We start from the raw sequence: 16,054 nt of genomic DNA, 5'->3' as shown, positions 1-16,054 counted from the left end.
GGAGAAGGGCTGTTTACAAAAATAATCATTCATTATTAAAGTAAAAATGATGAAACTTTCAGGTTGACAATGCATGTAAATAACAACCTTGTTGGAACTCCACATCTGTTATTATCACAATATACTTACCTGTTGAAGCTAAAACCATGAGGCTAATAATGCTTGAACAAGAACAGCATTAAATTTATATATAAAAAAAACTTCTGACAAAATTCCACAACTTTTCCAAGAAAGAGTCACTTTCTTATTTAGTCCAAAAATCAAATCCTATCCAGCAAGTAGTGTTACTTCAATAATATGAAGTCTTGTCTACTACTCATATTGATCTACATATTACAGACAGCATTAATAACATCCCCAAAATAAAATATTTCATTAATACCAGGCATTCTTAAAGCCTAAAAGCTTAAGAAATAAAGTAAAAAAAAAAAAACCAGGGGAGTTAAAATAAGGGCTTCTGAACTTAAAATACTTATTTTTTCTTTAATTTTTTTTCAGTGTTCCAAGATTCATTGTTTATGCACCACACCCAGTGTTCCATGCACTACGTGCCCTCCTTAATACCCCCACCAGACTCAACCAACCCCCCATTCCCTTCCTTTCCAAAACCCTCAGTTTGTTTCTCAGAGTCCACAGTCTCTCATGGTTTGTCTCCCCCTCTGATTTCCCCAACTCACTTCTCTCCACCTCCCAATACTCTCCATATTATTCCTTATGCTCCACAAGTAAGTGAAACCATATGACTGACTTTCTCTCCTTGACTTATTTCACTCTGCATAATCTCTTCCAGTCCCGTCCATGTTGATATAAAAGTTGGGTATTCATCCTTTCTGATGGAGGCATAATAAATGGACCATATCTTCTTTATCTATTCGTCCGTTGAAGGACATCTTGGTTCTTTCCACAGTTTGATGACTGTGGCCACTGCTGCTATGAACATTGGGGTACAGATGGCCCTTCTTTTCACTACATCTGTATCTTTGGGGTAATTAACCAGTAGTGCAACTTAAAATACTTGTTAAGCTTTATTGTATAGTCTAACATTTTGGTTTCCTGGATTCAGTCATACTGAATTGTCTATTGGGTTTAGTTGCTTCTTGCATCAGCTCCTGCAACTGTCCGATTTGTTCATCACGAAAGTCATTAAGTTTTTCTTCTGGGAGGGCAGCTCCAAAACATACTTTTTCTGTTGAATTTTGTCTGTTTTCATTAGTCTGTTGCCATAGCACTGCTGCATACACCTAATAAGACAAAAAACAAAAAGGCTTATATATATATAATTATATAATTAAGTACTCATCCATTTAATGTTAGAGGACTTGAAAAATTCTAATTCCAAGTCACCTATTTCTCTCCATCACTGAAGATACAAACAATATAGTTGTGTCTTTACTACTCACTGACAATTTCAAATATACCTTTTTAGAAAAGTTTTTAACCTAGAAATCTGTGTGCTGGGTGTGACCCATGAACAGACTCAAAGAACATGCATAAACCACCCAACAGTCATGTGCTAAATTGTATGCACATAAGCATTGCCGATAGTTCTGGGGCTGTAGCTTTCCTTGGGTTTTTATGGGGAGGGAGGGCTCTTAAAAACTTAAAAGTGGGTTGCAAAATTCATGATTAATTCCCTTGTTACAATTAAAGCATTAATTTAAATCACACTAGAGAGAATGTTTTCAAACCTTTAACCCTTCTATATTTAATAATAATTTCTGTCAGGAAAAAATTCTACATTTTTCATGCTATCATTTTTCTCTTATTCAATCATCATCTTCAGCCTAATATTCCAACTACTATTGTCTTACACAGGGGATACTTTTTTGAAGCAGACTCTCCTGTATAGTCAATCTTTCATCAGACAGGAGGCAACCATGTGTTTTAGTTCATGAAGTTAAAAGATTATATGCGCCCTCTATGTAAGTAAATATATCAGTTAACTCTATGTAATGCCACTAACTCCATCTGGTTTAATTAAATTGCTTATAACTGCTGGGTTGCCATTATCACCAAAGAAACTGTAATTCAAGACATTCCAAACCTTTACCTGTATTGAAAATATTTGTTTTACAGAAATCTGTTTCATAAAATAACTAGAAAAGAGTTGCACATACCCCAAGCTTTAGCAATCCCACCTCAAAGTATACCCCACAGCAGGGTTTCTCAGCCTTCGCAATATTAACAAATTGGATAATTTGGATAATACTTTGTGGTGGTATACCTCCCTGAGGTATGCTTGACAATCTTGACAATCAAAAATGTCTGCAAACATTGCCAAATATTTCCTGGCAGGCAAAACTGACCCAGGTTGAGAACTATGGCCGTAAAGACACTTTCAAACATGTGAATGAGTAGCACAAGAAGCTTGGTATTACTTGTCAAAGCAAAAATGGAAGCGATCTCATGGTACTTTTCAGTAGGAGGAAGGACAAATACACTAAGGTTTATTCAGATACTTCATCTCTTCAAAGAGCCAGCTTTTGGTTTCACTGATCTTTTCCATTATTGTTTTCATCTCCATTTCATTTATTTCTGTTCTGATCTTTATTATTTCCTTCCTTCTACTAGATTTGGGCTTTGTGTGTTCTTTTTCTAGCTAGCTCCTGCAGGTGTAAGCTTAGGTTGTTGGAGATTTATCTTATTTCTTGAAGTAGGCCTGTACCACTGTAAGTTTCTCCTGAAATGGCTTTCACTGCATCACAAAGATTTTGGGCTGTTGTGTTTTCATTTTCATTTGTCTCCATGTTTTGTTTTGTTCATTTCCACTTGATTTATTTGTTGACTCATTGCTTGTTCATTAGCCTCCATGTGTTTGGGTTTTCTCCATCTTTTCCTTGTGACTGATTTCTGGTTTCATTCCCTTGTGGTCGCAAAAGACGGATGATAGGATTTCAATCTTCTTGAATTTACTGACACTTGTTTTGTGGCCTAACATGTGATCTATCCTGGAGAATTGCCAAGTGCCCTTGAAGAGAATGTATATTCTGTTGTTTTGGATGGAATGTTATATATGTAAGTCCATCTGGTCTTAAAAAAATGTAAAGCTGCTGTTGCCTTATTAATTTTCTGCCTGAATAATCTACCCATTGATGTAAGTGGGATGTTAAAGTCCCTTACTATTACTATATTACTCCCAATTTCTCCCTTTCTATCTGTTGGGTGTATAGCTATTTATAACTGCTGTCTCCTCTTGTTGGATGATCCCTCTATCATTATGTGGTGCCCTTCTTTGTCTCGTTACTGTCTTTGTTTTAAAGTCTATTTTGTCTGATGTGAGTATTGCTTCCCCGTTTTTTTCCCCTCCCTTTTAAAATGGAGTATCTTTTTCCATTCTTTCACTTTCAGTCTATATGTGTCTTCAGCTCTAAAATGAGTCTCTTGTAGACAGCATATAGATGGTCTTTGTTTTTTTTTTTTTTACACATTCAGTAATCTAATGTCTTTTGATTGGAGCATATAAACCATTTACACTTGAAGTAATGATTGCCAGGTATGTTTTTGTCATTTTGTTAAACTGCTTTCCAGTTGCTTTTGTAGTTCTCTGCTCATTCCTTCCTTTCTTACTCTTTTCCCTTGTGATTAGTGACTGTGATGTTATGCTTGGCTTCTCTTTATTTTTTGGTGTACCTACTCTAAGTTTTCAATTTGTGACTAACATGAGGTTTATATGTAACATTACAAGTTACATTAAAATGGTGGCCACTTAGGTTTGAAAACATTCTAAAGGAACTTTTTAACTCCCACTTCCACAATTCATATAAATGTTGGCATATTATACATCTTTTTATTCATATTTCCCTACTTCCAGTTAGGGCCTTTTCTTTTCCACTTAAAGAAGTCCCTTTAACTAATTTCTTGTAAGCTTGGTTTAGTTTAACTTTTCTTTGGAAAACTATCACTCTTTGCCAAATAGGGGAAAAAAAAGAAAAGCCTACAACCAAGAATATTCTTTCAGCTTTTTACAGGCCAAAAGGGAGTAATAAGATACATTCAAAGTTGCTGCTGTTTCCCTCTGTTGCTGCTTTAAAATTTTCTATTTATCTCTAATGTTTGAGATTTCAATTTCTATGTGTCAAGTAATGTGGACCTCCTTGGGTTCATCTTGTTTGGAACTCTGTGTGATTCCTTGACCAAGATGTCTATTTCCTTCCGCTCTCTCTTCACCTTCTGGGACCTCTATAATGTGAACGTGCATTTGATATTGTTCAAGATATCTTTTAGCCTCTCATTTTTTAAACTCCTTTTGCTGTTCAGCTTGGATGCTTTCTATGACCTTGTCTTCTAGATCACTGATCAGTTCCCCTGCATCCACTAATCTACTGTTGATTCCCTCTAGTGTATTTCTTGTTTCAGTTATTGTATTCTTCAACTCTGACTGGTTCTGTTTTATATTTTCTGAGTTCTCTCCAGTCCAGTGAGCACCTTCCTGATCACCACTTTAAATTCTATCATACATATTGCTTATCTCCATTTCATTTGGAGTATATTCCTCTGTCTCACTTTGACATCTAGTGTTTCTTTCTATGAATTAGAATTCTCCTAACCTTTAAGGAATGGTCTTTTATATGGTCATCCCCAATCTCTCTGTGCAGAAGGCACCCTGGCAGGACAGCCAAAGTGAAAGAAAAGTGGGGTGTCCTCAGGCACTCAATGCAGAAGGTGCCCTGGTGGGGCAGATGCTGAAAGTCCCAGGGTGCTCAGTACACTTAAGATAGGAGGTTCCAGAGCACTCTGAGGTGAGAGGGCCCTAGCAAAGCCATCTGGAGCCAGAGTGGTGTGGGTCTAGAGTGTTCCAAGGTGGTTGGTACCTGTGTCACCTTTGATGATGGCTGGAACTGCAGTAACTGCTGACCATGAGAGTCCTGGTTTATGTTGCTCTGAGGCTGCCTTGGTGGGACGGCTGGGGCTGGTGTGGCCTAGGGTCCCGGGGCTCACTGGGGTGATAGGTCAGCTAGCGCACCCATATCCTTCTCCTGTCCATGCTATCAAGGTGAAGGGGAAAAGTAAAGCAAGGCTCTTATCAGCCCCTCCTACCCAGAAAGAATTTCAACAGCTCCCTTCTTGTTTGGCAGATTTTCCCTTCTTGTTCAGATCCTTTATACTGTAGTTGTTCTTTGGTTTTTGTTTTGTTTAGATGAAGACAGGTGCACTCCTTAATCCTCATCACCTATTTCACCCATTCTCCCACCCATCTCCCCTCTGGTAACCATCAGTTTGTTCTCTTAGTCTGTTTCTTGGTGTCTCTCTTCTCCCTCACCCCCCATTAGTAAAATCATATGGTATTTGTCTTTCTCTGACTTATTTCACATAGTATTATTTTCTCTAGCTCTACACATGTTGTTGTAAATAGCAAGATTCCATTTTTTATGGCTCAGCTATAGTCCACTGTATATACATACCATACTTTATCCATTTGTACATCAGTGGACACTTGGCCTCCTTCCATAGTTTATTACAGCATTACTGGATTATAGAATCTATTTTGAACTTTTTGAGGATACTCCATACTGTTTTCCACAGTAGCTGCACCAGCTTGCATTCCTACCAACAGTGCATGAAAGTTCCTTTTTCTCCACATCCTTGACAACACTTTCTTGCGGTTTGGTTTTAGTCATTCTGATAGGTATGAAGTGATATCTCATTGTAGTTTTGATTTGCATTTCCCTAATGGTGAGTGATACCGGGTATCTTTTCATGTGTTTGTCAGCCACCTGCATGTCTTCTTTGGAAAAATGTCTGTTCATGTCTTCTGCCCATTTTTTAACCGGATTGTTTTTTGGGGTGTTGAGTTTGTTAAGTCCTTTATATATTTTAGATACTAGCCCTTTATCTGATAGGTCATTTGCAAATATCTTCTCTCATTCAGTACGTTGTCTTTTCATGTGGTTGGTTGTATCCTTCACTGTGCAGAAGCTTCTTATTTAGCTGTAGTCCCAATAGTTTATTTTTGCTTTTATTTCCTTTACCTCAGGAGACAGACCTAAGATGTTGGTATGGCCAATGTCAGAGAAACTACTGCCTATCCTCTCCTCTAGGATACTTATGGTTTCAAGTCTTACATTTAGGCCCTTAGAGTTTATTTTTACATATAGCAAAAAAAAAAAAAGTGGTCTAATTTTTATTATTTTGCTTATGGCTGTCCAGTTTTCCCAGCAGCATTTGTTGAAGAGACTGTCTTTTTCCCACTGTATATTCTTTCCTCTTTTGTTACAGATTAATTGACTATATAATCATTTTTATTTCTGGGTTTTCTCTTTTGTCCCATTGATCTATAGGTCTATTTTTATGCCAATACTATACAATTTTAATTATTCCCACTTTGTAATAAAATTTGAAGTCTGGAATTGTGATGTCTCCAGTTCTTTTTCTTTTAGTTGCTCTTTTTAAATGGCAGCCTTTTTTACTGTGCCTCAAGGCATCTGGTGTTGGTATGCACTAGATGGCCTGGGGCTCCCTGAGGCAGCAGGCCTGTCAAGGCACCCAGCCTCTTCTCCCAGCTGTACTTCCAAGAGGAGGAGGAACACAAAGCCTGGTACTTACCAACAGCTCTCCTGCTGTTTGGCAGGGCTCTAGAGCTGATTCCTTGAAATTCTAGTTGCCGTTTTAAACCACAGGTTTTTTCCTTTGGTCTAGAGCAAACATATCTGCTTAGCATCCCTCAGTACTATAGTCCCTCCCCACTATATCCTTCCCCACTATAGTCTGCAGTGGTTCAGGTTCCATATGTTACCACGTAGAGAACAACAAAAGAAACAGAAACATGGTATATCTATGTTCTGTTGTGAAGAAGCTGTTCAGTCACCTGTCAGCTTTTTTTCAGGAGGAATTGCTCTAACAATAGTTATGGATTTGGTGTGACAATGTTGGAGGTAAGGTCTTCTATGTTGCCATCTTGGACTAGAATTTCAGATACTACTTTATAATCCATTAACAGGTAAATTAAGTAAATCCCTATTAGCATGGACAAATGTCCAAAACAGAATCCAAAAAGTGGATTTTAAAAAATTATTCATTTGTAGAAATGGGAAAATTCATTCTCAAATTCACATAGAAAGGTAAGAGGCTCCGAATAGCCAAAACATCCTTGAAAAAGCAGAACAAAGTTGGAGCACTCACAGCATACAACTTAAAAACTGGCAAAGCTACATTAAATAATCAAAATATAAACATACAAACCAACAGAATAAAACTAAGAGTCCAGAAATAAACCCTCCACATATCACCAATTGTTTTTCACTAGGGTGTCAAGTTCACTCAGTGGGGGAAAGAATAGTCTCTTCAATAGATACTACTGGGAAAACTGGATCCCTACCTCCCATAATAAACAAAACTTAACACAAAAATCCATGAAATTTCAGACCTAAATATAAGAGATAAAATCATAAAACTCCTAGAAGAAAACAGATAAATCTTTATGACCTTGAATTTGGCAACACATTCTGAAATATGACCCCAAAACATGAGCAATACAAGAATAAACAGGGCTTCATCAAAAGCTTCTATGTCGCAGAAAACATTATTAAGAAAGTGAAAAAATATTCACAATCTATTTATTTGATGAAAAAACTCAGACTTACATAAAAAGAACTCCTACATTTCAACAAAAAGACAACAACCCTATTTAAAAATGGACAAAGACTTAAGTAGACATTTCTCGAATGATGATATACATATGGTCAACAAACACATTAGAAGTTATTCAACATCATTAGGGAAATGCAAATCAAAGCCCTGTTGTGTTGGCAAGAATCTGAAGAAAATGGAACCCTTAGCGAATGCTGATAAGAATATAAAATGGTATAGCCACTGTGGAAAACAATTTGGCAGTTCCTCACAAGGTGAAAGAATTACCATATGACCCAGCAATTCCACTCATAGGTATATACCCAAAATAAATAAAAGCAGGAACTCAGATGCTTTCACACCTCTGTTCATAACAGTTTACTCACAACAGCTAATACACTCACTCTTTGCAGATGATATGATACTTGTGGAAAAACCAAAAGACTCCACCCCAAAACTGCTAGAACTCATACACGAATTCAGTAAAATATAGAGATAGAAAATCAGTACACAGAAATCAGTTACATTTCTATACACCAACAATGAGACAGAAGAAATAGAAATTAGGAATCAATCCCATTTAAAACTTCACCCAAAACCATAAGATATCTAGGAATAAATCTAACCAAAGAGGCAAAGAATCTGTACTCAGAAAACTATAAAGTACTCATGAAAGAAACTGAAGAAAACAAAAAGAAATGGAAAAACATTCCATGTGCATGGATTAGAAGAACAAATACTGCAAAAATGTCTATGCTACCTAGAGCAATCTATACATATAATGCAATCCCTATCAAAATACCATCAACTTTTTCAAAGAAATGGAACAAATAATCCTAAAATTTGCATGGGACCAGAAAAGACCCCAAATAGCCAGAGGAATGTTGAAAAAGAAAACCAAAGCTGGTGGCATCATAATTCCAGACTTCAAGCTCTATTACAAAGCTGTCATCATCAAAACAGTATGGTACTGACACAAAAACAGACACATAGATCAATGGAACAGAATAGAGAACCCAGAAATGGGCCTCAACTGTATGGTCAACTAATCTTCAACAAAGCACGAAAGACTATCCAACAGAAAAAATGTCTCTTCAACAAATGGTATTGGGAAAATTGGACAGCCACATGCAGAAGAATGAAGCTAGACCACTTTCTTACACCACACACAAAAATAAACTCAAAATGAACACCTCAGTGTGAGACAGGAATCCATCAAAATCCTTGAGGAGAACATAGGCAGCAACCTCTTCAACCTCAACTGCAGCAAGTTCTTCCTAGAAACATCATCAAAGCCAAGGGAAGCAAGGACAAAATGAACTACTGGGACTTCATCAAGATCAAAAGCTTTTGAGCAGCAAAGGAAACAGTCAACAAAACCAAAGACAACAGAATGGGAGAAGATATATGCAACTGACATATCAGATAAAGGACTAGTATCCAAAATCTATAAAGAATTTATCAAAGTTAACACCCAAAGAACAAATAATCCAATCAAGAAATGGGCAGAAGACCTCCAAATGGCCAACAGATACATGAAAAAGTGCTCAACATCACTTCGCATCAGGGAAATACAAATCAAAACCATGGTGAGATACCACCTCATACCAGTCAGAATGGCTAAAATTTACAAGTCAGGAAATGACAGATGCTGGCAAGGATATGGAGAAAGGGGAACCCTCCTACACTATTGGTGGGAATGCAAGCTGGTGCAGCCACTCTGGAAAACAGAACGGACATTCCTCAAAGAGCTGAAAATAGAGCTACCCTACAATCCAGCAACTGCACTATGGGGTATTTACCCTAAAGATATAAATGTAGTGATCTGAAGGGGCACATGCTCCCCAATGTTTATAGCAGCAATGTTCACAATAGCCAAACAATGGAAAGAACCTAGATGTCCATCAACAGATGAATGGATAAAGAAAATGTCATATATATATGTGACATATATGTGACATCATATATATATTATATATGATACACACATACACACTTATATAATGGCATACTATGTAGTCATCAAAAACCCGAAATTTTGCCATTTGCTACAACAAATGGTGGATGGAACTAGAGGGTATTATGCTAACTGAAATAAGTCAATCAGAGAAAGACAATTATCATATGACCTCACTGATACGAGGAATTTGAGAAACAAAACAGGATCATAGGGGAAGGGAGGTAAAAATGAAACAAGAAGAAACTAAAGAGGGAGACAAACCATAAGAGACTCTTAATCTCAGGAAACAAACTAAGGGTTGCTAGCAGGGAGGTGGATGCAAGGGATAGGTGGCCTGGTAATGGACACTGGGGAGGTTATGTGCTATGGTGAGTGCTGTGAATTGTGTAAGACTCATGGATCACAGACTTGTATCCCTGAAACAAATAATATATTGTATGTTGTAAATAAATAAATAAATACCCCCCCCCAAAAGTGAACTGTTGATTTTTTTTTAATTTTTGGCCAGATTTGGAAATTAATAAAACTAAAAGGATAACCTAACAAGAGAAACAACCAGACAGGAGTACCCCCCGATACTTATCACCTATACCAAAAATCAACCTGTACCTAAGAACCCTATACATCTAACCCAGTTTACATAATCACATGTTAATCAGCAAAATCCAGGCTACAAAAAAAACTACAAAAACAACCTCAATCTAAGAACAAATAAAGGAAAAATAACCTTACAGTGAGAAACCACTAAGACACCACCTTAACATGATCGAGGTTAACATCACCAGTAATAAGTGATATTGACAGCATGGAACCCCTGATAATGCTGCACTGAGAAGGGTATGTCATCTCCATAATATTTCTCTAATGTACAACCTCAATGCAATCATAAGAAAACATCAAACTGCAACTAAGGGACTCTTCATCAAATAACTACCAGTAGTTTTCAAATGTTTTAATGTCATGAAAGCAAAGACTAAAGAACTGTCACAGATCAGAGGAAACAATGGCAACATGACAACCACATGCACTGTAGAACATTGGATTATACCCTGGAACAGAAAAAGAATATTAGCATAAGAACTGGTGAGACTGAATATACTAAGTAGTTAATAATATTGTACTGATGTTAATTTCTTAGTTCTGATCATTGTACTATAATTCTGCCAGATGTTAACAAGGAGGGGAGCTAGACTATTTTTGCCACTGTAAATCTAAAGTTAATTCAAATTAAAAAGCTAAAATATTTTTTTAATTTCAAGAAAAGGGAGATTTAACAGACATCAATTATGATATATCAATTTATTTTTATTTTTATTCAAACAAAAATGCTAATTTAAAAAACTGGATGTTTGATTATACTAAGAATTTACCACTAATTTTGGAGATATGGTAATGGTATTATGATCACAATTTTAGAGTTCCTTTTATAGATAAATATTAAAGTATGTGAATAAAATTATGCTTGTGATTTGCTTTAAAATAATCTGAGGGTGAGGGAACAAAGTAGATGAAGGTACAAATGAAACAAGACTAGCCATAGTAGAAAAATACTAAAGCCAAGTGAGAGGGACTTGGTGGCTTGTTATATTCTATGTTTGTGTATGTTTGAAATTTTTTCTATTCACTGAAAAATGTACACACACATGCACACATGTAACACAGCAATTTAAACAGAATTAGCCATGTATAAATACCATTCAACTAAAACTATTATTTCAATCAGTCCTTTAAATATACCTACAAAGCTTCCCAAAGCACTGGAAAGCTCCCCTGGCCTAATCTAAGCACAGGCCTGTGACTCGAGACTAGTCTGTTCTCAAATATTAAGTTCTCTAACCAAAAATCATAGCTCTCAATTCTTTTTGTTTGAACGTATGAAGGATAGTAAGTTTTTACTGCTAAATTTATTTTTTGTAAGTCAAAAAAAAACTTTTTCAGATTAAGTATTAACTGTTCTTTGCCATGTCAACTTCTAAAATAACTTTTTTTTACTTACAGAGTCATCAGGGTTCAAAGAAGAAAACTAGTTTGCTCTGAGGCTATCCTCAAAAAAATTTTTTTAAAGACTTAATTTTCTGGGCTTAAGGCTTTATTTGTTGTTGCAAGACTCTAGTACTTTTCCTGCCTCAGTCATGGAAGCCCACACAGAAAAAGGGGCCAGAAACTCAAAGTAGTTTGGAATGCTGAGGCCCTACATGGAAAGCACAGCTGGAAAGTCCCACAGTCCTATGGGAATGAGACTTTATGGGAATGAGAAATAAACTTCTGTTAAACTATACATACACCCCCCCCCCAACACACACACACATTATTGAGTAATCTCTATACCCAACATGGGGCTCGAACTCACATCCCAAAGATCGAGTACATGCTCCACATACTAAGCCAGCCAGGCACCGCCCCCCACCCCACATGGAGATCTTTATTTCTAATTAGGTCCTAACGATTACCTGGGTAACAAAGTTTTGTCCCTTTTATTTCCTGCTAATTACTATTGTTTGATCCTCACTCTCCTGCCAATTAGCCACTTCTTAAAGTTTCTCCTTCCTCTGTAGTAAATGTTCATTAGAGAACACACTTAGGTTCTTTAATGAAAAAAACCCTACTGTTACTAGCAGTTTTTCTTCTTTCTGTTTTTGGAACTATTTCTTAAATACCTTACCATTGCCATAATTTTTAAGCCATACATATTTTTTAAAATCTAAGTAAGACATAACAAACTTTTTAAATAGGTTTCACAGCAGTTTCCTTACCAAAAGAATAAATAGGATTTCAACTTGATACTGTAGCATATGCTTGTGAACCCTGATTAAATTCACTTTATATACCATTAAATTACCACTTGGATTTATAATATGAATCACTGGATTTGCACCATCTGCCCCACAAGCCAGCATCAAAGTAGGGTAAGACTCCTTATAAACCTGGCATACAAAAAATTGAAACAAATGTGGGCCACAATTTTTTAAGATGCCAATAATGAACACTGTTGATAAGAGAAAAACATTTGAACATGGGACAGTGATAGAGTCACAAAAAGCCAGGAATCAAGTAAATAAATCTATGGACTTCAGGCAGTTCAGACTATAATTGTGAATAATAGGACTATCAGGACAGAAAAGGTACTAGACCCATTCGTATCTTTAAAAAAAAGTCTTACATGTATATAGAAACAGATATAAGGTTTGGTCAAATTAAATATAGTACACATAAACTATGCAACATTTAAAAAGAGGCCCCTAAGTGAAAAAAGCAGTTTGCAGATTGTTTTTTAAAAAAGTCATTTTAAAAAATTTTTTGAAAAAAAAGTCATTTTATATGTTTTTAAAATTCATACACATTTATATAGGTAATAGAATACTTACGTATTTATACATGTAAATGAAGAAGCTGAAAGGATGCCCACAAAAGTTTGGGGGGTGGTCTTTCATATTTTGTTCTGAATATTTCACTTCTGTAATGTTTTGATCTTTTATAATATTGAATATTATTTAAGTAATTAAATGGAAGGAAAACAAAGCAAAAAGCTCTTTTTGACAAATTTTGGAATGGAGGAAGTTACAGCTCTGGTTTTCATGATTTGCCCCAAATCAATTTGTCAGAAAGACGAACAAAAGAAAACTCAAATTCTCATTTTGTTTAATCACATATCTGTTACTTGCCTTTTGTTCTTTAAAACAAAATTACAACTGAACAGCCCAAAAATCATGATACGATAATGCAAATTGTCAAACCCTAAATAAAATCGCTTCACAAAAGGATATTCATATTTAGAAAAGCATTTATCATAGGCCCCTTTGAAAAGTGAAAACAAATGGTTTAGGAAGCCTAATCTTTCTTTTGGACTATGTATTATATGTATTATTATTAATCATATCAATACCCCTTCTAGGCATATATGGTGCTGCCATGCCCACAATCTCCTGGAAAGCTAAAATAAGAGTAATCTTTCAGAGTCTTGCTAAATTTAATTATTTGTACTCCTTCAATGTAAACTCCCAAAGAGAAAGACAACTAGTAGATCCAGAAGGAAAGTTACCTTTCTCCCCAAAATTAATTACTGGAAGATTTTATTTAGCAACATTGAACCAACAAAGTTTGGAACATTCAGTCAAGCTTTCCCTGGAGAACTGATTAAAAATGCCATGCCTTCTGGAGGAACAAAAACAACAAAAACACCCCCCTCCATAAGAAACCTGAAAGTTACCTGAATTACAATAACTAAATTCAAAGACACCTTAGGGATTTGAAGCACAGCTGCCCAAGTCGTTAATACAGAATATGTTATATTATAGAAAAAAAGGAATCTATGTTAATAATCTGTTTTGTTTTGTTGCTGATAGATTTTATAATTTTCATGTCAGTGATCGTAGATCTATTGTTATAGCACAAAACATCAAATACCACTTACACTATTTTTCAGCACCCGAATAGTTTTAAAACATCACACCGATTCACAGAACTCAAACAACAAGAATAGAAAGTAGTTTTTCTTTCTATTTCTCAGGTGGCCATGAGCTGGGCCTCTCTGGAATCAAGTTCCCCAGGGAAGGGAGGCAGACTCAGGACTCACCTGTGACTCCAGGGATAAGCAAAAAAGGTGTTAGCTGCTACTGAAAGCAGAGAAAAAAAAAGACTAAAAGCATGAACTTGGAAGGTTCCTGGTAGGGATGTAGTAAGGAAATGCAGAGGAGATCTGGTTCACAAACACTCTTTATACTTGTTTACTCTGAACGCTATTTGTCCTTGACATTAGTCCCAAACAAATCAAGTATTTTGTAATAGCAGAGTGTCAGTACATGTAAGTACATTTCTGTTTAGGAAATTCATCCATTGTACTTAAGGTAAATATTATAACATAAGATATCTTACTTAAAGGCAACTCTTCATCACCCAAAAACAAAATTAAAAATTTTTTTCCTGGTCATTTTTAAAACTATGAAGTTAAGGAGCGCCTGGGTGGCTCAGTGGGTTAAAGCCTCAGAGGAAGGGGATAGAGCGCTGCATCAGACTCTCTGCTCATAAGGGAGTCTGCTTCCTCCTCTCTCCCTCTCTGCCTGCCTCTGCCTACTTGTGATCTCTGTCAAATAAATAAATAAAATCTTTAAAAAAAAAAAATACACCATGCCTATTTAAAAAAAAAATTACCAATAAACTCATAAAATAACAGCACATTTTTATGAAAAATAACTTAAAGATAAAAACATCTTAGAAGGATGGTACTGGTTTATAGGTCTGCAAATCTAATGACTGGTTCACTACAAAGACATCTGGATTCTCTTTTCTATTGCGATATGTAATTTTGAAGTACATAAGGAAAATCTAACCTCAAACTGATTAACAGTTGTAAAAAGGAAGCATTTTTAGTACTTTTTCTGATAATTGTGTTTATTATTCTTTGATACTACACCAAAACTAAACAAGTAGGAGTTTCTGGAAAGTTGCAATGTTCCATATCCATAAACCTTTCTTAGTTGCTCCACTTTACTCTCTGAATGAAATATTTATTTCTACATGGCTTTGTAATACCATGCACTAGTCATTTGTAAAATCACTACTTTCACTGAGTTATACTGATCTCCCAAATGTTGATGTTTTACTATACAGTATTTTAAAATTACATTTACTAATAACTCCACTGATAAAATGAGAAGACTCTTTGTCTTGGGAACTGTCTACCAATTGGGGGTAGAGGGAGGACAGTTTTCCAAAATCCAAATTTTTGCGCAGAAGCTCAAATTTTATCTTTGGCCATCAATGTCAATTTTCCATGAAGTGACAGGCTCACTCCATTCATTTTTGAGAAAATATCTGCAAATACCCTCATCTGAGAAATGACTACTTGTTGACATTCTTTTCAGTAAAAACTGTAAACTTTAAAAAGTGAGTACCTCAACTTTCAACCCGAATATCTTTATAAGAGCTTTTATTCAAGACAATCATCATACTTTGGTATGAGGCCACACTGTTTCATAAATACTTCTTATTTCTTCACAGAGAATATTTAAAGAACATACTCAAAGGTAAAGACTGAATAAAATTAATAACATTTGCTGTTTCATTAAGGATATTCTTAAACTAAATTGACTTTCGGAAAAAAAAAAAAAAAAGAGAGAGAGAGAGAGAGAGAGGCAGGGAAGTTCAGGAAAGATCCAGAAGAAGACTGAGTTCCCTTCATCCCACAGACACAGACATAACAAGATAACCACTACATATATGCAACTGGCTCTGAAAATGACCTGAAGACTAGCAGAAAAGACCTTCCACATTACTCACAGAGAGGAGGCCACACTGAAAAGGCAGAAGAGGCAGAAACTCCAAAAAGACTAAACACAAACTGGAGGGACACCCCAAGCACAGAGAAGCCAGAAAATCAGACACCATACCAGGCAATGGAGACCCACATTGGGAGGATGAGTCCCCATAACAAACATCTGGCTTTGAAAACAAGTGGGGCTTAACTTTACGAGCTTTTTAAATAAGCAGGACTTAACTCCAGGTACTTTAAACCTCACTGGGCTTAATACC

At 36.0% G+C, this 16,054-nt stretch overlaps 1 protein-coding gene across 1 annotated transcript in view; it reads right to left on the bottom strand.

Annotated features, from left to right (window-relative positions):
- Window positions 1–463: 463 nt before the first annotated feature.
- The window catches only part of SDHAF3 (succinate dehydrogenase complex assembly factor 3), a 59,936-nt gene continuing 44,345 nt past the window's right edge, over window positions 464–16,054 (bottom strand). The window contains exon 2 of the mRNA XM_059171188.1: window positions 464–1,241. Within this exon, the coding sequence (XP_059027171.1) occupies window positions 1,038–1,241 (204 nt within the window). The 3' untranslated portion in view covers window positions 464–1,037. The remainder of the gene's footprint in view (window positions 1,242–16,054) is intronic.

The sequence above is a fragment of the Mustela lutreola genome, chromosome 4 (genome assembly GCF_030435805.1).
Source record: "Mustela lutreola isolate mMusLut2 chromosome 4, mMusLut2.pri, whole genome shotgun sequence".
NCBI lineage: Eukaryota > Metazoa > Chordata > Mammalia > Carnivora > Mustelidae > Mustela > Mustela lutreola.
The sequence above is the reverse complement of the archived record's forward strand: the minus strand, read 5'-3'. Positions and strand labels throughout refer to the sequence as shown.